At 44.3% G+C, this 23,273-nt stretch overlaps 1 protein-coding gene across 9 annotated transcripts in view; it reads left to right on the forward strand.

Annotated features, from left to right (window-relative positions):
• The window catches only part of LOC109996750 (serine/threonine-protein kinase BRSK2), a 116,173-nt gene that overhangs the window by 52,453 nt on the left and 40,447 nt on the right, over positions 1–23,273 (forward strand). For all 9 annotated transcript variants that reach the window (XM_065952575.1, XM_065952576.1, XM_029280617.2 and 6 more), the window contains exons 2-3: positions 5,965–6,059; positions 22,955–23,040. In XM_065952575.1, the coding sequence (XP_065808647.1) occupies positions 5,965–6,059; positions 22,955–23,040 (181 nt within the window). The remainder of the gene's footprint in view (positions 1–5,964; positions 6,060–22,954; positions 23,041–23,273) is intronic.

Genomic DNA, 23,273 nt, shown 5'->3' on the forward strand with positions numbered 1-23,273 from the left:
ACTCTGGGCTGTACTCTGTGGTTTTTCAGCTCCGTGTGTGTGTGTGTGTGTGTGTGTGAGTGTGTGGGTGGCAGACGGTGGCCTGCAGGTCCAGCAGCCCACAGCACTGCATGATTGAAACACTTTCTGCGTGCCAAAACTCTGAACCCATGAAGAAGAGAAGATGTCTGCGGGCACGTTCTTCCTCCTGAGCTGACTCACTCTGATGTGTTCACTACAACAATTAGTATTTAGCTCGGGGGCTTATTTTCTTTTGTCTGATGGAGGTCTGAATCCTTGTACCATCACCTTTCGAGTACACATTTTAGTCTGTGACTAAAATATAAACACTGCACTGAAAATCTAAATGCAGGCCAGTACCTATGTGGTCTGACGCGATACTCACTGACTCAAAAGTCTGAATTTCTCCCATCGAATGAGAAAAATTATTCTTTTAGCATGTGCACATTTAACCATCTGAGTGAGGCCTGGGTATAATCATCATGCTTTCACTTTTGATGCAGTCAGATGAAGCTAAAGCTACCCTCAGATTCAATTTGAAGCTGGTGAGCGCCAGCCAAGGACTAAAAAGCGTTGTTGTAAATGTACGCTATGTTTAAAAACAGGTGATCAGTACACTCTGGGCATTTTTTAAGGGTACATTTAACCCCGATGCTGTTTCAGCTCAGGTTTTCTCTTTTCTTTTAATTTCCTGTTTGTTCAATTAACATCCTGAATCGACAAATCATCGATATCTCGTCGTATATCTCCACCGATGGTGAAACACATCAGACTGTAATCATGTTATATACTGTCCGAAGGATTTGCAATAAACTTGATGAGTGATTTGAAGTAAAGCCGACACTGAGAACAGCATCGTCACGTTTAAGTGTTGGGGGTGTGAGTGTGTGTCTGCTGAAGGTCACCAACAACAGCTGACCTGTCAACACGAGTTAACACTGACTGTGTGCGTGCCTCAGACTCCCTCTGCAGGGTCTGCTCGCCACTTTCTTAAAGTCGTGTTTGTGACTGCGGCGTTTCTGCGTCCTCACAGCTGCAGACAGATCTCCTGCTCTCAGAGGAAGCACATCTAAACACTAACTCTGTGTTTTCAGGCTTCCTGACACTCATTGTGTTTCTCTTTGTCCAAACTGTCAAAAAAACAGGAGAAAGTTTTTTTTTTTTTTTTTTTTTTTAGGGAGTTTCCTGGAAACTTGCATCTTGCTGCTCCCTGCAGAATCTGTCCCGTCATTTTCAGGAAGCTGAAGGAGAAAAAGGAGCAGCTGTCTCCTCCTGAAAAAAAAAAAAAAAAATTCAAATGTCGTGGTTCAGTTTTAACTCCAGCTGGACCAGAAACAGAAACATCTTGTTTCTGAGGCACGGTGAAAAGTTCATTTTTTCTGAGATAAACTTGATAGAATTTATGACAGAGCGCATGATTTAAAGTGATGTTTGGTCAGAGAGTGAAGTAAATGGTTGTAGTTTATTTGAACTTGAGATTCCAGATTAAAAGACTCCAGGTTCAAGTTTGGTCGGTGTCAGAAAACAGCGTAGTACTGTTTCGTCGTACTTGTGTGAAAATCAACGAGTGATCGTTGATTTTTTTTTTCCAATAATCTTTATTTTTTTGGCTTTTTAAATGGGGTGTCCCCATTTCTGCCAGACACCAGCTGTTGTGTCTGTTGTCCTTGTTGCAGTGTGACGGCACATATGCAGCACTGCCTCTGTTTCCTCTCCGGAGCAGGCCTCCAGGTTTGTTCATTCAGTGAGCAGTCGAAAGAAAAATGGTAAATGGACTTGAGCTTGTAATGTTCTTTTCTAGTTTTCTGACGACTCAAAGCTCCTTTTACACCGCAGGTCACACCTACACATTCACACACACATTCACACACACTGATGGTAGAGGATGCTGTGTGTAGAGTCCATCAGAAGTAACTAATCCATTCATACACCGCAGAAGCAGCGGGAGCAACTTGGGGTTAAGAGTCTTTTTACGATAAGATAAGATATACTTTCGTGTCCCAAAAGGGGGACATATTGTCATATTGCCCTTTGGCACATCGTCCTACATTACCTCTTATTCTGAATATTTCATGGACATCGGCATAAATGAATGTGGTTAGCGGTTAAGCCTGGTGTGAGGGACCCTGAATCTTCTCCCAGAGGGACTTGCCCAAGGGCACATCGGACATGTGGCTGCAGGAGTTGGGGATCGATCCCCCAACCTTCCAGTTTGGAGGTCGATGACTGACTCTACCAACTGAGCCACAGCTGCCCCCATAACCTGGAAGGCTGCCTACAGAAAAATGGGACAACAACACAATCAGAGGTCTTGAATACCGACGACACTTTTAGATCTCAAAAAGAAACATAACAAGTTGACCAGGGACGCTTGATTAAAGGGACATCGAACGTTTTAGATTCATCCAACTTTATTTTCCAAAGCAAACACATTATATGGTTCCTGATTGGATGTTTGTCGCAGCAATGCTTTGTGGGATCTGTAGTCGACTTGTGTTATAAAGCTGTTATGGACAGTTTTGACTTTCTATGTTCTCGGTGGGAGGTCAACAGAAAGTTTAAGCATCGAAGAAGATTAACGGGAACTTTGAAGAAGTTCTTACTTTAATTCCAAAGGCCCAGAGAGGGATTGTGGGTGGTCTAAGGTTCAAGGAGTTGAGGAGGACCAGAGTCCCTGCTGCCAGTCTGTGGAGTTCAGAGGTCGTGCGGTTTATCGATTTGATCCAGCAGAGTGGAGAGAACGGATGAGGGCGAGAGAAATCGATTAAACTGACTCAGACACTTCCAGCTCCCCCTGGTCGCACATGTTTCATTTAGAAAGATTTATTTTACATGTTTTATCCTCCTCTGGTGCACAGAGCTCCGAGTTTACCTGTCAGTCATGTTAACAGTGTGCACGTTGTTGTTGTTTGTCTCTTTGTTCCGCTGGCTTTGGTTCACTGCTCATGTGAACCACACAGCTCCCGGGTCTTTGGCACGTCAATCTAACGGAAACGAGACAGCGAGTCCTCTCCTCTGAAGCAATTTGAACTCTGAAACTCCTTCTTACTGCATTTAATGCTCGGCTTTGAGCTAAAAACGACCCTGTGACTCTTTATATGGAGATAATGCAGAAAGTCAGCCGGTAACCATTACATGTCTGCTGTTTTAATAACAGATGGTCATTGAAGTGGAGGAGCAGCCATATAGAGAACTTGGTAACTATGGTAACTAATCAGATGATGTGGGAGGAAGCAGGAACATGGTGCTGGATGTATCAGAGTTACTAAATCTTAATGTATGAATGACTAACAGTTGGTATTGATCCAGTAGATTCAGTCAGCTGGAGGTCATAAAGCGGGTGTAATGGCTGATACATAATCTTCAATGACAAATTCACAGGTCAAAGTGGATGAAGTTCACTACGGGCTCAGATTGTTATTTTAAGGCTGCACTGTGCTAACTCTGATACGGCTCTGGACCGTTGTCGTGTGCAGGAGACTCTGGAGGAGAGAGCCTCAACTTCAAACCACGTTCTTTATCTCAGAAGTGTCGTTGCTGCTTCTTGAGTCGTCCCTCGTGAGTGTTTGTGTGAGCCGGAGACGGCACCAAGGTGTTAGTGGGCGTGTCTTACCACACCAAACCCACACCAGCCCTGTACACTCTGATACTTTGAGGCCTTAAAGGCAATTTTTTGAAAGTCCTGGGTCGATGCACTGTAGCTGAAACGGTGGTTTAGTTACCCTTGAAGGTAGCTGTAGACAAACAACTCCCAAGTTCTGCATGTTTCTACAACTCTTCTTATTATTGGAGTACGGTGGCAATGAAACAGAGGTTCTGACTGAAACAGTTACTTCACCTCTTTTTGACCCCTGAACATATAAGAAGTACAACATTGTCTTTAATTAAATTCACATTTAAAGCACAGTATACAAATTCCTCCACCAGGGGGCTCTCAATCTAAACAATAACATTGAGATGTCGAGACTGGCGGGGAATCATGGGAGTGATCCTCTCTGGGTGGATCCGTCAAATCCTGTTTTTCTTTAGTTCCATAATTAAGACGTGCTTATCCATCTCTGTAATTTAAACATTGCTGACGCGATCACCACACATAGTTTTCACCGTTCATGTTGCAGTTTAATGAACAACATGTTCTATTTTATCTTCTTTCTGTTTATTTCTACATTAAGTGTTCTCTGCATGTCTGATAATCGCCTCCGAGCGGGCAGAGAGCGGTGATTCAGACGTTCGGTGACCTCGTCTCTGCTGAGGTATTTGTTTTTGAATGTTTCAGAGAAGCAGAGTGGACGCTTCTCGATGTGAAAATGTCACCGATTATTACCGCAGTGCCCGGTTTAGAGCCACATAATGATTCTAATAACCGACATGTACTGTGACAAATGTCAAGCTTAATGTGCTTTTATGATTTTCATCCCGGGTTGAATCAAAAACACGCGGCTTTCTGTTCAGACAGCAGCTCTCGCGTTGAGGTGTCAGAGGAGTCATTACGAGCAAAGACAAAGCTTGCCGAGCGAGATTACGGGAGCACAAATGTGTTTTTAGTGGAGACGAGTCGCTCTTATTGTCCTCGACGGGCTCATGTAGCTCTGACATCACATCAGACAGGAACATGAATGTTTCATAACATCACTTATATTTCACTTTGTCTCTCCTTTTCTTCTGCTGAATCTCATTTTCTATAAACACAAAGAGATCGACTCTCTTGACATGATCAAATACTTCCCAAGGTTTTGGTTTAGTAGAAGAACAACCCGGGCTCGTCCCCTCTTTTGAAAGAAGCCTTTATTACACACCAGATTTGCGTTTCCATAAGTGTGTGACATCACTTGAAAGTTATGAATTACTGCTCCAGGTTTAACATTGTGTTACAAAGACCACAGCTGATTATTTAGCTGGTTCTGCCACGACCACCAAAAACGACTTTAACCCTTCGATATCTCACACCTCCGCACAGATCAGTTCACAGCTCTGTGATGTGATCGAGAGTTGGAGCGGTTCCTCGATCTGCTCCGACAACATGATCAATGAGAGCAGCTGAATGTTGCCCAGAAGACATTTCATTTGTAACCTGGGACATAAAAGAGCCCCCAGACGGCCATATTGGTCCCCAACAACCCACCACTCCCCACCCCACCCCCGCTGCTCACGGCACTGCTTGCTTCCGCAGGGGACCCCACAGGGAAATCACCCTTCAAACAGCTCCATCTCCTGTGAAATATGTATACAGTGTGGGGTAATGAAGAGGTGCATATGCGCAGTGGCATTTTAAAGCGCCGCCTGCAGACCTTCAGTACAAAGTAAAATATAGTCCCGGGCGTCAAGGCTTTGATAGAGATGGATGGAGCCATTGTAGCCGTAATAGGATAAAGGTATTGCATGTTGACATTTGTGTAGCGGCGCATGAGTCACGACGGGCGAGTTCTCAGAAGTACACAATGAAAAAGAGACTCGGGAGTTTCAGGAGGCAGGTTGATTGCTCTTTTTATGCGCCTGTTTTATGCTTTGTTACCTGACAAACAACATGCAGCCGGGAGAGGAAGGGAAAGAAGCTGCATGTGTGCAAACCAAGGAGAATCCTCCAGAGCTGGAAAATGAAGCAAAACTGGGAAGTTTAAAAACTGCAGTTCCTTGAGTGGCCACTTGAGGCTGACTCCTACAGCGAGTCAATCCCCATAGCGCCCCATTTTAATTTACCAAACTTTACAGCAGAGTGGAACATGTTTTAAACCTCATTAACTCATTTCACATCATTTACAGGGGTTGCAAAGTAGCCATTGATAGAAGCCTGAATGCATGACATCTACTTTGTATTTTAAATATGAGGCTCTTTGCATGTGTTCCTGTTAGATAAACAAATTTGTCACATGAGAAAAATGCAAGTAGTACTTCTTGTCCCTCAGCATGGCTCAGACTTTGACGTTGGGCTTCTCAAAATAATTTAATTTCATGTTTGTCTTTCAGGTCTGGTGAAGCTGGGAATCCACTGTGTCACATGTCAGAAAGTCGCCATAAAGATCGTCAACAGAGAAAAGCTCAGCGAGTCGGTGCTCATGAAGGTAAGATCGGCCTCTTTTAACCTTGCGTGTGTGTGTGTGTGTGTGTGTGTGTTCTTTTAAATTGCCAAAGTAATTGTCAAAGAATCAAGAATCAGATTGTACAGTGTGTAGTCAAATGTGTAGTCAGCACATTTGCACATTTGATTTTTCTTTTTAGTATTTTTAGTCACATATTCTCCTCCTCTTCAGTTTAAATAAGTCTTAGAGCTCCTCAAAACATGTGTGTGAAGTGTCTTGTTCTAAATCCACTCTGATCCTGTATTTGATCATGTCTATAAATCCCTCTATTTCAGCCCTGCTCAGAACAGACTGTTTCTGTGTCTGTACCTTTAAATGTAAATGAGCTGTGTCTGACCACGCCCCCTCTCTGGAAGGGCTTGGGTGTCTTGGGCTTCCTCGCTCCATGTCCTATTGTTTACGGTGAGAAGGCAGACTCAGAGGGCAGAACAAACACCTAGCTGTGGGAGTGTCACCCACCTGGGGGAGGGGCTACTGCCCTTTGTGATGTCATGAAGGGGAAATCTCCAAACGGCCTGTTTGAGCACACATTTTCTGAAAAGTGGAGCAGGCAAAAGATGGAGAGGATGGACTTTTCTCATCATTGGGGGGTTTGTAGACAGACTAGAGACACGTGATAGAGTTATAGAAACATGGTGAAGTGGATTTTACAGAATATGTCACCTTTAAGGATAAACTCATTAATAAAAAAAAAATTCCGTTCCACGTCTTTGAAGAGTATTATAAGAATAGCGGTGTCGATTGAATAACCTATTTACTGGATTTTAGGTTCTTTCTTCAATCACACATCTTATCCCAGAGATCACCAGATTAGCTTTTCCACTCTCATGACACCAGGATGCAGTGCAGGTGCAGTTTTTGACGTTGCAGTCCTGCTGTCACTGTTTCACCCACACACTAAACACAGCACAGGTGTCACACGGTGGACAACGCTCCTGCTCTTTGTTGCCTTTTGTCATTACTGTCACCACTCCTCCGTCCTCCCACTCGAAAACAAACAGCTGCATGCGGCAACATCTGACATGATGACGCACATGTTTCACCGTCAGCTTGCTGTGAGGTTGACTCATGTTCAGCAGTCAGTGGCTGCTTTTCATTACGCTTACTTATCCACCCTCACATCCTCTCTCCTCTCGTGACCTGCACGATGCTCCCCCCTCTGCCATCATAAAGCATCTTCCACTAACTTCAATACACCTCAAGGAGACGAGGAGGCTTTTGGAGGACCTCAGGGTACACATGCCTCTCCTACACAGAGTCTTTTCTCAAGCGCTGTGCCGTATGAATGCTGCACTCTCACACGTGACACTCAGTTTGACGTCACTTTTGACTGACGCTGTGAATCAAAGGATTGCTCATTTGGCAGCTTGTACTCCTCCGCCTGCATGTCTCACATCATCGCTTGAAGAAGAGAGGATGTGAGGAAGAGACACGACATAACATAATGAAGAGAACAAATGTATATTCTGCTTGAAGTGTGAGGTGAAGTTTGTGTGGAGCGGAGATAATTACTTTGATTATAAAGATAATAAATGCTTTGTTTAAGCCAAATTAAACATCTCCCCACTTTCTATTCAGACAGATTGATTGTGTGATCACTAGGGGCCTGGGAAAAAATCACATCAAGTCAGAATCAGAAATGTAACCAACATGTTTGTACATTTACGATATGATACAGGGGTTGACATTAAGTTCATTTTGCCAATGGCCCGGAGGACCAGGAACATTACTTTTGATTCGAAGAATAACAGTCACCAGTTTACTCTTGAACCATTCAAAGTAAATTAAAACTTTTATTTAATTAATTGAGCTGTAGTTATATCAAATATTTTGTATTTTTCTTATATTTATTCCTCATGTTTATTCACCATGCTGGTAACTGTAAGAGTCTATTTGATATTAATATGAGGCTGTGATAGAGCTGGAGTTGTTATGATCACTTTTCTCTCCTTCTTTCTTCTCTGTGAGAAACTCTTCATCCTTAGATCTTTACTTTAGGAGCTCTCTTAAGGGCTAAGATGCTTTGTGAATAACTTTTATCTTTACCAGGATCTAGTCTTTAACTTTAAGGGGAAATTTAACTGCAGTGTGTTCCAGCTCCTCCAGCTGTCTGCCACTGTGGCTGAAACTTTTCTCCCTTCTGTTTTCGTCATGCCCTGCTGTCACTCTCGACTCTTCCTGGTTTTAAAACCGTTTTACCAAACGTGTTATTTATTAGAGAAAACCTGCGTTAAAATCTGTGTGCGAGTGCACAATTCGAGAGTAGCGAGCACGCTTGTGGAAGTAACAGCAGTGAAGCCGTCGGCGGCCTTTCAACTGGGACACACATGCACGCGCGCGAGCACTTATGATATGTTGATGCTGTAGCAGTTATTAGCGCGACGTTTAAAAAAAAACATACTGACAAAACACCGGTATGACAGGAGAGCGCTGTGAAATTGAAAACGTGTTACTGTGTAATTTTGTTTTAGGCAGTATTTTAACTGGCTGAGCGGGCCAACTGAACGTGCAATCAGCTGGCCCGGACTCTGTCAATCATTCATCCGGGCCAGCGGGCCAGTTATTATGTGGAGTCCTGTGATACACTTTTTTGTCCCCTTGGGGAAATTTGTCTTGGACTCACAGTGCTGCCAAACATTCAGCTGCTTCCACTCAATCAATCAATAACAACGATAGAAAAACCCCCATCCGCAATTAAGACAGTGTGCCGCAAAAGATTTGTAGTTTTATCAAAGGAAGAATGTGTGACTTTTTGATCCAGTAGATGAAACTCCAGCATGAAACCAAAACAAACTGCTGTTAGGCCACACCTCCTCCATACTGAAGCCTCCGCTCTCCTCCAGAGACACACCTCCAACCCCCCTCCACTCGAGTTCACATGAAGGAGTTTAAGTTAAGATAACACTTTACTCTCCGTTGGTGTGGAAATTTGTCTTGCATTTCAAGCTCAGAAATCCTCGCATCCCAATCAAATCACTTCACACTCAAAAGACAGAACCTAAAAATAAATAAAAAAGACCTTTGCTCGAGCTACAATCACCTGTGTCCTGCATTGTTGTGTTAGCATGCTAATGTTAGTGCTCTTTAGTTAGCTCGTAGCTTCACATCTACTGTAAACTGACACAGAATGAGCGTGATCTAAAAACTCTTACTAACATCCAAATAATCAGTGAGTATGTTCTTCTTCTTCTCTCTAGTTCTTGACTAAAACAGCTTTTAAACACAATCCCGTCCCGAGATTGTGTTTTAAAACATGTGGTCTAAACATTGGTGATTTGGACGACCTGTAACTTGTATATCAGTCCGCTCTGACTCAGTTTTACAAAGTTTACAGCCTGACCTTGAATGTCAGCGCTTGTTGTCTCGGCTGTATTCAGTGATTCACAACACCATCACCTCATTGGACAGAATAGAGACTTATTCTACTCTATAAGGAAAGAAAGGAATGTTTTCAGTGCAGGGAAAAGGAGGCAGAAATCTGTAAAATGTCTTGTAGTATTAGACAGAATTAGCGGCAGTTAACGCCTCCCTTTTTCTGTCAAACAACAACTCTGCTGTAAGTGTCAGAAACCTTCTTCTCCCAGTTTGTGTTCGCCTCTTTCACAACATGTCAGAAGGCGGCCCGAGTCTCTAAGTACAGATTTGTCAGAATCTGTTGTAATTTTCTGCTTTATCATTTCATTACTCTGTCAAACACACACTGAAACACACACTTATACACACACTTATACACACACACTTAGACACACACTTATACACACACTTAGACACACTTATACACACACTTAGACACACTTATACACACACTTAGACACACACTTATACACACACTGAAACACACACTTATACACACACACAAACACACACTTATACACACACTTATACACACACACAGACACACTTATACACACACTTATACACACACACAGACACACTTATACACACACTTATACACACACACAAACACACACTTATACACACACTTATACACACACACAGACACACTTATACACACACTTATACACACACACAAGAAGGAGTAAAAGCATTTCTGTGTCATTTTCAGTTTGACTCAATTACTGTCATATAAGGACATCATTGATGAGACAGGTTCTTTAAAGGCAGTTTATTGAACAGTGAAGACACACACACACACACACACACACACACACACACACACACACACACACACACACACACACACACACACACACACACACACACAATGAAGCAATAACTCTAATACTGTATCTCAACACTCAAAGTCTGTACATCACACCTCAGTTCTTCTAACCACATCTTAAGTACTAGGCACTTATGTTTTTATTTATTTATTTATTTTTTTCTTACCACTGTAACATTTGCTGCTTTGCTAAAGTGCTCATGATGGATAGGCCGGATCTTTGTAACATAACAATAAGTAAGGTCTTTTACCTGCTTTTTGTAAAGTGTCTTGAGATAACACTTGTTATGATTTGACGCTATACAAAATAAATTGAATTGAATTGAATTGAATTGAATTACGTGTGTGTGTGTGTGCGCGCGCTTGTGTGTGTGTGTTTTGAGGCTCATTTGGCCAAACTGATTGCTGCTGTCGTGTTGTTTTCCTGCTGATGACTGGCGTTGCTTCCTAACGAGCAGAGTGAGTGAAGTACATCGCTGTAGTCAGTTAATGCTGGCGGCTAATTGGTTGGTGTGTGTGTGTGTGTGTGTGTGTGTGTGTGTGTGTGTGTGTGTGTGTGTGTGTGTGTGTGTGTGTGTGTGTGTGTGTGTGTGTGCGTGTGTGTGTAGGACAGTAACAGCTCATGAATGTTGTCAGGATGACTTTAAAGTCGGTCTACAAGGTGTGAAAGACATCATTTGCACCTAAAGGTCAGAGAAACAAGCTCGATGCTGATTGGTTGCTGGCTTGTTTTGCCCCAAGTGTTGATTGGGGGAAGTATCACGTTAATCCCTAAAAATAGTTTTGATGGTTTTAGAAAATCCCGAGCAGTTAGACAGATTGAAAACCCACCTGAGGGTTAAACACTCCGAGTAGAAAAGAAAGCAGCGTATCGACATTTCTCCTCTAAGTGAAAATGTAAAGTATCTATGTACGCTTGAAAAAGTTCTGCAAAGCATGCTGGGATTTCAGCGGCTGGCTTGGTTGAACATCTCCAAATCTTTTGCCTGTGTGTAAAAAATATTTTTTTCTGTAGTGTAGTGTCATGTCAGCCCCAAAACACCGGTGTATTGTTAGTTTCTCTCTCCCACGTCCATCAGATAATTACCCAGCAGCCTCTTGTGTTTCTAATTGGCTGTGAATGAAGGAGATGAAGATCGCAGATGTTTCTGTTTCCTCTCTGCTGAAATGATTTTTCCGCCTCTGCTGCTCTGCTTCTCCTCCCCCGTTCGCTGACGTCCTCGCTCTGTTTCGATGCCAGCCGTCTCGGGGGTTGCCCCGGCAGCCTCCTCTAATCTTATCCCGCCACGGTCTTATTTTGGGAAGATGCTTAGGCCCTGTTGTCATGGCAACAGGCAGCGATGGGCCTGAGTTATGGCCGTGTTGTTCTCACACAATAGAGTCTAATCAGCCTCCTAAAATATATATCTAAAGAAGGAAAGAAGGAACAGAGTGCGAGGCGGATTCTGCGGAGTAGCATGTTTAAAACATGATGTTCACCCTGCTCCGCTCCCTGCGTTCTTTCAGGAGACCCCATTTTGTTTGACATTTCCACGACGCCGCTGGTTTACTTTTCTCCGTTTCTCTTCCTTTCTTCTCTCGCAGCTTTTATCCTGAACTTTGTGTAGCGTTGGATGTATTCTTTGGGGTTTTGCATATGAATGTATCCTCTGCTCACAACACAGGACACATTTACATTTCCCTTGTTCATTGTCGCACACGGACCCTTGAAAGAAAAGACCCAAACTATTTCCATATAAATACATTTCTTCATCCCTGACTGATACAGTTTATTTACAACTCCCGAAGCTTCTGTCGTGACAAAACTAAACCTCCAGTGTCCGCTAACACTTGAAGTTATAAAGGAGTTCTCATCAGATTATTGACAGCATTATCTGAAGCACAGAGTGAAACAGAGAGGATGTATGAAAGTGTAAACTTACACCGTGCCCTAACAGAACCAGTGTTAGATATCATGTTGCATCACTCAGAAATAGACGCCCAACTGCAGCCGTTGAGTTTCCATTATTTGTCTGTGAATTTCATGTGGTGCTTTAGTATTGACGAGCTGTTGACTCAATTCACAACACTTACAGGCTCGTTAATAAACGGTTTGTGGTGAGCCGAATAAAGTTTTTGTCCGGTGTTGACACGAGACAAAGCTCAACATTTCAACACTGATATGGATATTATTAATGCACCGTTATCTGCACTTTATAAAACAGGCCTGAGGAAACTACCCCACACGGCCGTTTTGGACGCCCCTCAGTTTGCCAGATATGAGAGCAGTTATCAGGTCAACAGGTGTTGCAGCGATGGAAGCGGGCAAGAGAAGTGGTTCAGATAGAAGTGATTGTACCCGACCTAAAAAGCCTCTGCATGTTTCTAATAAGCTCCACGAGCAGAAACGTGCTCAAACTAGGATCAATATTGGAGATGCTTTTGAAAAATGGAGAGAGGTTAGAACGCAGAAAGGTTTACAGACCGATGCAGAGCTGGATAAACACTGAAGCTTCAGTGTCCACCACATGGTGACCTGCGTGAGCATCGACTCTAGAGAGGAGGGGGGGGGGAGACAGCTCTCTACAATGTTTTGAATTTAGACTGCAGTACCCATTTTAAACACTAGGTGTCAGAGTTACATGTTGCTCCTTTAATTCAATCTTTTGTGACGTCTTTGTCAAATTATGGAAACAATTAAATTATGAACTATTATCTAAAACAGCAGCTGATATCTGCATGACTGGTTGCTGTCGTGTGTGTGTGTGTGTGTGTGTGTGTGTGTGTGTGTGTGTGTGTGTGTGTGTGTGTGTGTGTGTGTGTGTGTGTGTGTGTGTGTGTGTGTGTGTGAGAATGAGAGGATAATTGTGAAGCACTGTGGATAAAAGCGCTACACAAATAGCAGCCATTAAATGCACCTTCCAGGAAGTCAAACGTCATGAGCTGAAAATCCAAAGGGGAAAGACGTCACACTCCTGCACACTCTCTTTAATTGACAAAAATAAATCCTGCAGTGTTTAAATCTCAGGAGCTCCTCATGCTGCCGATGTCTGTCAGAGCTCTCTGCAGCCCTCTGCTGTCACATCATTAACTTGTTCCTGTCTTAACTACACGTCTCCACGTTTAAAATGTGTGTCCGAACTCGTACAAGCTTCCCATCACGTGAGTGTGTGTGTGAGTGTGTGTGAGTGTGTGTGAGTGATTCCAGCTGAGATGAGCAGCCTGACATTTACGCCACTGCTTCAGAGATCAGCACCTTACAGCAGCACCACGCCTGCAAACCAGATGTCAAACCTGACATTTACACCTGCAGCTCACCGCTGCCGCTAATGAAGCGTCTCATTAGAGGTACCACAGGTGGAGGACCCTCAGCTGCTAGCCTTAGCGGCTAACAGGCGGAGGAAAGGTGCAGCTCAGTCGAGGAGGAGGAGGAGTGGAGGGAGTCCTGTACGTGCTGTTTAATATGAAGAGCCGTGTTTGTTGTGAGCTGAACTCAACTCAAAAATATCTCCTCCTTCTGATTTGAATCTAAGATTTAAAATCGCGTCAATCTTCATTTTCATTCTTCCTTTAACTCAACATCAAGAAAAACTGGAATACAACACTTTAAAACTTGAGCTTTACTTTCTATTTGATCCCAGCAGAAGCTGTTTAAATGATTTTCAGAAGGATTACAACTCTGCAATTTAGACAAAAGAAAACGTCTTATTCTCAAAGCACATGTGGATATTTAAATGAACTCCTAACTGAGCTGAATTTGGATTTTCAAAAGGACCCTTATATGCAAATGAGCCTCATTGCAAAAATAATCAAATTCACAAACAGCCACATGCAGTCACAGTGAAAAGTTTCAGTTAGAATGAAAACAATAACACTCTGGTTTGATATAAGAAATGAAAACTCTCTTGTACATTCTTTTTAGTCCTGGTCCATATGTGCAAACTTTCTCCAGATGTGTTTCACAAGACAGAGAGTCAAGAGTTTTATTTTATCTGGATGAGCTGAACTCGATGACTCCGGTGATTAAAAATGAAGCTGATGCTGAAGTGTAATACCCTGCAGTTCCTGAAGTGTCCTCTAGAGGCTGAGCTGCAGAAACACAGGAAGTCACATACACACCCATTCTAAAAAAGCCTGTTTTTACAGCAGAGATTAACATGTTTACAGCCTGGTTCAAAAAAACAAACAGGTCTGATTAGTTCATGTCTCGATCGACACACATCAGTTTTGATTTGATGAAGGATAAGAGTTATTCACAATAAGGTGTGTAGCTGACATGATTGACAGGTGGGCGCGGTGTAACGGTTTGTCAGGAGGTTTAAAACCCGCCTCAGCTCCAGCTCTCAGCCTGTCGTTAGGTTGACTGAAAGTTAGACTGGAAAAGCCCATTGTTGTGTCAGTGTCTTCATCCTGGTCCTGAAGGGACTCCTGTGCAGAAACCCTGACACGTCAAGAACTGCAAGATGCAGGGGAGGGTGTGTGTGTGTGTGTGTGCGTGTGTGTGTGTGTGTGTGCGTGTGTGTGTGTGTGTGCGTGTGTGTGTGTGTGTGCGTGCGCGTGCGCGTGTGTGTGTGTGTGTGTGTGAGTACAGAGGTCGAGCGTGGCCCTCTCGTGCCTGACCGGACTCATTTCATCTTCTCAACGACTGGCTGCTCGTGTTAATGGTGTCAATACGGACTTAACTGTGCTGATTCTACCCACTGCTTCCACTGCACCCAGAGAGAGAGAGAGAGGGAGGGAGAGAGGGAGGGAGGGAGAGAGAGAGAGAGAGCGAGAGAGAGAGAGAGAGGGAGGGAGAGAGGGAGAAGAGAGGGAGGGTGGGGGGCTGTGGGAGTAAATGTGAGTTAGTGTTTGTAGTCCTCACTGTGTCTTTTAATTCGAGGCTAAGCCAGCAGCATGTTTGCTTACACACCTGATACCTGATGATGACGCACATTTAATCAGTTCTGGTATCAGGAGCAGCGATCTTTTTATGGAGGATCGGATTTTAACATCTGGAATACAAAATACACAGCCGTAAGACTAAGCCCTCCTAGATCCGTTCACACATGCACAAAAACAGAATTATTCAGGGTCGCATCAAAGTCCTGACACACATCGAGCAAAGTTTTCTGTTATCACCGGCTATTAGCTGAACATTTAAATCGTTATAGATCTTGTGAATTGTAATCACTGAAGAATCCCGACCTCATAACAAGCTGAAACAAAAATACAGCAGCTTTGTGATGTCTGACTTCCTGTGTCCATATCCTGAATGAAAATCAGATTTTATTGATGTGAAACTTCTTAATTCAGTGTTTTACAGGTTTTAACTTTGAGGGCTTTTTGAGTCGTCTGCAGAGAATTCGCTCCCCTGATCACCTGCAGGACACTGAAAACTTAAGAGTCATTTTAAGACCTTTGTGTCAAGTTTAAAGCCGTCTGTCCTGCTGCTTCTGTAGCTCTCTGCAAACAGTGACACAGCTCAGGAACACGAGGGCAGGGATTTTAATCTGACGTGTTTTTGTATCCATCTGACCTTTGACCTCTAGCCACAGAGAGGTGAGAGCAGACGGATGATGAGTGAAAAGATTCACAGTGTAATCCTACACAGAAGAGAGCATCTGCCCTTTTTTTTCCCATGATTCACCGCTGACCTTAATCTCTCGTCGCCACATCAGCCCCCCCCCCTCCCCCCCCCCCGTATGTTTGTTCATGTATTCTGCGTGATACAGCCTCACAGTGAGGAGGAGGTCACCAGACGTCTGAATGTAAAACCTGCTCGCCCGCTGCCTGGGAGCTCCACAGCAGCACCAGGAGGAGCTGAGGAGACGCTCGCTGCTGATTGGCTGAAATACATTCATCAGCCCTTTTTGTACATCTCCTGCCCTGACCCCTGACCTCTCTCCCTCCTACTCAATCCCATCATTTTTGTTCCATCTTTTTTACATCCATGTCTCATTTCCTCTCCCTTCTCTCTCCTCGAATTGTCTTTCCTTTACTCCTTTCCTTTCCTTTTTTTACTTCTCCTTGTCTTTACTTTTTGAGCCTCAACTCAAAGTCTTGACTTTCCTCTCCTCCTCTCCTCTCTTTTCACTTTTCTCCTCGTCTCCTTTCCTTTCTCCATCCCATTTCTTTCCCCTTTAACTCCTCTTGTCTCCTTTCCTTTCTTCTTCTCCTTCTTATCTTCTCACTTTTCCGCTTATTCCTGTATTCCCTGTCTGTTCCTCCTCTCTTCTCTTTCCACTTTTCCTCTCATCACCTCTTTCTTTATCTCTTTCCTCTTCATTTATTTGTCGTTACCTTTACCTGCTCATGACCTTCCTTTCCTTCTCTCTCTCCTCCTCTCAGTTGTTTCTGTCGTCTCTTCTTCTACTGAACCAATTTGTGTTGCTTCATAAAATTCTGTAATGTTTTGTCTCTCTCTGCCGAATCACTTGACTCTTAGCTAGCAGCGGCGGTTATGGTTGCGCTAGCTAACGTGAGACCGTGATTGGACATCACAGGCCTCGACTCTCCTCCTCTCTTCCAGGATCTCTCCAACGTCATAGCAACAGATGGCGGTTTGATTACCGGGCGGATGTTCCAATTTATCGGCCCCCGTGCCCTCAGCTCTGTATCGTGTTTCAATTAAAGAGGGATTTGGAGGCAGCGAGTCAATCCTCATCATTCATTAAGAGGAGCTCTGAGGCGCAGAGGAGGACGGAGGAGAGTTTGTCATGAGTCAGGAACTCTGAGACCCTCAGAGGGCTGGAAATAACACCTGACCTCCAGGGGCAGAACGCGGGTTAGATTATGATCAAGTGGACAAATGAGTGTGTGAACCGAAGACTGTTTCTGCTTCCATGTGGAGATGTTTCTGTGTGGCTGCTCAACACGGTCTTCAAGATTCAATAAACTTCAGTTGTTTCTCATTTCCATGCAACAGTTTGCACATGTGCATCAACGCATTCTGACATTCAGGACACACTGACATTGCACAACCCGTGAGAACATCCTACATTATTTAGTGTTGGAGCTTCGACCTTAAAGCACAGACTCTCTTCATCTTCAGTCTGAAGTCTGGAACCACCAGCAAAACCTGATCAGAGGACCTTAGAGATCTGCTGGGAGTGTAAGGCCCCGTGTCCACCTAGCGTTTTCTCTTGAGGGTCATCATCTGTTTTCAGTTGTTTTCAACGAGTAGAGAGCGTTTGCAGCAGAAAGCGGCTGCCTGGAGAAAAATCGAAGCACCCAGCATCTTTTTTTCTGAGCGCTCCGCCCTTTTTGTACGCCTGTTCCGATTGCTCAGTTATCATAGAAACAGGACGGACGTGCAGCGCTTTTCTTCTCAGCGCAACAAGCGCACAGGCTTTTCTGCCATAAAAAACAAATGCTCGGTGGACACCAGGACTGAGGCCGTATGAGTTTTGTGTTTGAGGCCGGTACCTGTCAATGCTGCGCTTTAAAATTAAGAAAATTGGGGCGCTGATGGCGCAGTGGTTAGTTCAAATCCAGCCTGTGGCTCCTTTCTCGCATGTCATTCCCTACTCTCTCTCTCTCCCTGATTTCCAACTCTATCCACTGTCCTATCTCTCTAATAAAGGCTCAAAAAGCCCAAAAATAATTATTTAATTTTTTTTTTAAAGTAAGAAAATTATATGAGAAGGTGAACAGAGTGTCCAGACTCTGAATGTTTAAAATGTCTGTGTGTGTGTGTGTGTGTGTGTGTGTGTGTGTGTGTGTGTGTGTGCGTGCGTGCGTGCGTGCGTGCGTGCGTGCGTGCGTGTGTGTGCGCGTGTGTGCGTGCGTGCGTGCGTGTGTGTGCGCGTGTGTGCGTGTGTGCGTGTGTGTGTGTGTGTGTGTGTGTGTGTGTGTGTGTGCGCGTGTGTGTGCGCGTGTGTGCGCGTGTGCGCGCGTGTGCGCGTGTGTGCGTGTGTGTTCACAGCAGTTTGTCTGCTGTCGGAGAGAATAGAAAGGAGTGTGTTCTGGATTAGTGCTGCTCATCCCTCGCTCTTTGCTGAATGAATGAGTCAGTCTCAGGGTTGAAGAGGTGCATCGCAACATTGACTCACTCCGAACGAAGCCGTTTAAGTGCAGCAATGTCTGAGTCACTGTCCGTGCTGCAGACCACTCACCATCTCTCCTCCACCGCTATCGGACTTCCCACTTGGCTTGAATTATTATCACCACTAGATGTGCCAGAAAAGACTAACTGCAGCGTGAAGAAGAAAATAAATGAGCAGTTAAAGCAGCCAATCTTTTATTGCATGCACTGAAACCAGGAGCAGTCAAGTTCTGAAATCCTCAAAAATATTTTTCTTCTTGAATATAATCCAGCACAATGTAATGGAGCCCCCACAGTTTTTCTACGCACAGTCAATTCCCTGCTTTTGTTTTGAAATGCTGCCTGAACTACATCAAGTCACTGGCGGAGCGCCGCTCGAGTGAAGACGTTGGTGAAAAGACATTTGGCAGATTTTGAACAGAAACATTTTTAATTTAGAATTTTTCATGACGGCCCTTGAGAACTTTAATCTATTGACACTTTTAAAAGCCGATGTTTTTGTTGTTTTTTGACAACACCGGTGTTACGGTTTAAAAAGTGACCATGTTACATGTAACTGGTGATTTTTTTTTTTTTTTTAGCAAAATGCGTCTGTGGTTGTCATAGTAACAACAGGTGTTGAAGACGGATAGTGACCTAACAAATGTTGCTTTGTTTCGGTTTTTCTTTTTTTTTTTGGGAATGTCAAAAATACCAGTCATATATGTCTGTAACCATGACAACCAGGGATGCATTAGGCTGAAAGTCGCCGGTTTTCACGGTCACTCTTTAAACCATAACACTAACGGAGTTCACTGATTAACTGCTGTAGAAGTAGTCGTCTTTGTGAACAGATTCATGTTTTACAAAGATACATTTTCGATTTACTGGCCGACTGAACTCGAGAGAGAGGGCTTATATTTTTTATATTTTAAGACCTCTTTCATGAAAGACAACACAGCAGGAAATGATTCAGTGAATTCGTCTCAACAGAGAGGATGAGCCTGAGATGATCGAGGCGGTACGGGGCAGGACAGGATTCAGCAGAGATCAGAGTCACCACCACGACCCAGCGGGCCGGTGCTGGGGAGACTAAAAGATCTCTGGGTTCAGTTCTCCTGCAGGATCGGACCGGGGGTGACCGTGTGACAAGAAAGCTCTGTGTGTAGAGTAAAAGCTCAGTGAGTCGGCGCCGTCATGTTCTACACGCTGGAGGAGTTTAAAAGAGCGAGCGTCTGTGTTACAGCTCATGTTCGCTCGTCCCCTCCCCCAGCCTGTCCTCGCTCACTCACACACACTTCATCATCCCACATTAAACTACCATATGGATCATAATTGAGCCTAATAAATGTCAGCGTCCCCGCTCACGCGTGAAGGTCGGGGGGGCTGAATGTCTGTTTACCTTGTACATGTGCTTAATTAGCCTCTGCCATGCTAAAGTGTGCGTGTGCACCCGAGTGTCTGACTGATGTGAGGAGGTTAAAAACGAGTGTAATTACATGTGTTAGCAGGAGGACGGGCAGATGAGCTGCACCTGCATCCATCGCAGACACGAGTCACCGTGTTCACCTGCTGGCTGTGAAGTGAACACCTGGGGGCCCAAAGGTCCGCCGTGTTAAAAGGGCCAGTATACGTCGCGCACTAACGGTTAGCTAACCTGGACTTCATCAGAGTGATGACATGGACTCAGAGGCTGGAGGTCAAACAACGTGCTCACATTAATGAAACACTTCTTAAAGATCATTCAAGGGAAGTGATTTTAAAGAGATTAATTGGAACATTCTGCCTCAAGTTACTGCATTTGGTTCCTTCCCCTGCTGCCTGATTTCATCCACTTCAAGGACATTTTAATCCCAAAAAAATGAATGTAACCTGAGTTCTTCTCTTTCTCCTGGCTGAGACGAGCAGCAGCAGCACAGTAAATCAAGTTTCTGACAAACAAAATAGAAGATACTTCACTTTAACACCTTAAAAAAGATGTGAAATAGCAAGTGCCTGTGGAGCAGTGGTTGGTGTATGTACTGAAGCTGTAGTCCTCCAAGCGGGCGACCTGGGTTTGGATGTGACATGTCCTTTCCCGCAAGTCGGCCCCCCCCCTCTCTTTCTTTTTGAACGTCTTGCCTCGTAATTTAAAGCATTTTTACCCGGTCTCAGACTGGCCGGACCCCGGATTTTAAATCAAGACCACCACTGATCGGCTGTTTTTCAGTGTCATCACTGTGATCAGAAGGAAAACACCGCTTTCTAAAAGAACAAACAACTTCAATTCAAGATCAACTCAATAAATTATCGGAGCTCATGAGTCCAAACTATTCCTAAAAATTCTCCTTGTGTCAGCAGCTGATGTCAGGATTTCCACTCCGGTGTTGGGAGGAGAGTTTGAGGATGAGAGAGATGGAGGGAGAAGTAGCTGTGACAGTCTGCTCTGGGAATCTGCAGGGCCAAAGATGAAAGACCTTTCTTTTATTATTTATTTGCTGCCAGCCGCCATCACTCGCCATGACACACCTTTGAAGACGGGCTACTTTGATGGGAATAACATTTCTTCTTCTGCTGTCTCGTGTCTCGGCGTCCGGCCCCTCCGAGGCGTCACACCGACGCCAGAGGATGACTCAGAGTCTCAGGATGGTTTGATGAAAAAGCTGCAGGGAGAAAGTCATGAGGGGCATGTAGAGCAGCAGCAGGAGCAGCAGAGTGCTGGCCGACAGATGACTGATCAGTTTGTGTGTTTCACAGCTTTAAAGTTCAGCAGTGACGAGAATCTGAAATCAATACGAGTATCAGCCGAGGATTAGTTAGATTACCTGTGCTAACGATTCTCCCCGACTCGCACAGTGTGTCCTTCATCGATTCTCTCAGCCGAAACGATGAAACTGATCTGACATTTCCCACAAATGAAAATCGATGAAGTGACTTCTGTGGTGGAAACATCAGGAGTCTCACAGCCTTGAGCATGGGAGTGGACTCACGGGGGTTTCGCTTTCTGAACAAAGACTCTTTTCTGATCGGTGGCGTCAAAGTGATAAACCGGTCATCCAATAGAAGTGAAGAACAAGATGGCAAACGTCCAGAGGTTAGAAATGAGGTTAATGCAGATGTGTCAAAACAACTGCAGTCCCTCAAATGGCCACTAGAGGCTGTCTCCATAAGTGAGCCACTCCCCATTGGGCCCCATGTTAAAATGTCCAACTTTACAGCAGAAATAAACATCTATGGGGGCGCCGGTAGCCTTGAGGTTAGTCTTGACCCCTTGTACAGAGGCTAGTCCTCCAAGCGTGCGGCCTAGGTTCAAATCCAAAATATGTCACCTTTCACACATCGCCCCAATTTCTGACTCTGTCCACTGTCCTGTCTCTATAAGGGGGGGAATCAACCTTTAAATAAACATGTTGACAGCCTGGTTTGGTCTCTGTAGCTCATTTCTCTCTCATGTTAACTGAAGGCGGTTAACTCACCTGTTTAAAGATATTAAAGGTGTGATAGGTGTTTCTGCTCTGAGTTGCCTCAAAACTGAACGTAAAGAAGGAGGACATACTGGCTGCTTCATTGTTGTCAGAGAAGTCAGCACTTCAACACAGCATGTTTCCTTAATGTCTGATCATATAGGAAGGTCACTTTATCATCTCACTCACTACACATCTCACTGATTGGACCTTTGACGTTTACTGCTCCCCTTGGGGTTCTGTAGTTTTCATGGCATCCTCAAAATGCCAAACTTAAGCGTTCAAAATATCAGTCCACAGACCAATGGGCGACACCGAGGTTGCTTCTCCAATTTGTTTTTATATTGAACAATCCATTCCAGCGGCGTCCTTTTCAGTCCACACAAAAGCTGCAGTGGCTTCTGGGTAAAAGAGAGAGCTGCGGTGTTGATCCAAAGACATATGGAGAGTGAAATCCAACAAATTTAAGAATGCTTTTAAGAATGTATAAACGTGTCTCTCTGCATCTTTTCTGATACGTTTTCTGACTGTATTTTTGTTAAGCTTGTTTCTAAGTCAGATTTTCTGCAGCTGGTTGACGTCATCCACATGAACCACACAAAAAAAAAGGAGCTCACAGTTGCAGTTTGAGTGTCTGTGTGACGGATGGTGTCTGTGCAGCAGCAGCAGTTTGTGCACAGAGGTCTGAACTCAGTTTAGCCCGCGGCCCGCTGAGGTGCCAACTGGCAGTAAATCCCCAGCACAGCAGGCAGGTTAGCAGTGACACGGCTACAGGCAGCATCTGTACGTCCAGACATCTTACTCCTCATGAGATGGTTTCACTTCATGACACCGACCTGCAGCCGCTGCTGGACCGAGGCAGCAGGATGTTTCCCTGTTTGATGACAGGAAGCTGTGACTTGTTGTCATACAAGTCTGGTGTTGTTTCATTTTGTGTTAATATCAAGGAAACTAAACGTGCCTCAGCCTGAACATCCATACCAGAGCTCCCTGACCTTTTTCCTTGGAGCCCCCTGCTTGAATCTAAAAATGGCCTCCCCGGACGCAAACAAAAAGTGATTGTTTTTGTGTCAGTGCTTAACGACATGTCTGTGAATCAACACAGGAGCCACCTGGTGTGATAAATAAATCTGTACACGGTCGAGCCTTCAGGTTCTGGTCTGAGCCAGTTAAACAGGTCCCTGTAATCTCAGTCTCATTAACGGCAGCCTGGCCGCTCTGTGTCCCGGTCTGTGACTCATCTTCTCTGTCTTGTGTTTTCCTGCAGGTGGAGCGGGAGATCGCCATCCTGAAACTCATCGAGCATCCCCACGTTTTAAAGCTGCACGACGTCTACGAAAACAAGAAATACCTGTAAGTACTTTAGTCCTTGTTTTCTGTCTCGGTGTGAGAAACCTTTTGTGACTTTTGAAGATGCAAAGTCGACCTCAGACTAATATATATCAATAAGGTTATCGAAGTGTTAGATACTTTTTAAACGATACTTTTTCCGTTATTTTAATGATCAGTATTATCAAGAAGAATTAAAGCTTTGAGAAATCAGGGGCTAAGGAGAGGAAGGAACCCTCAAAATTCAGACTCCTGCA

This window comes from Labrus bergylta, chromosome 3 (assembly GCF_963930695.1).
Source record: "Labrus bergylta chromosome 3, fLabBer1.1, whole genome shotgun sequence".
NCBI classification, from domain to species: domain Eukaryota; kingdom Metazoa; phylum Chordata; class Actinopteri; order Labriformes; family Labridae; genus Labrus; species Labrus bergylta.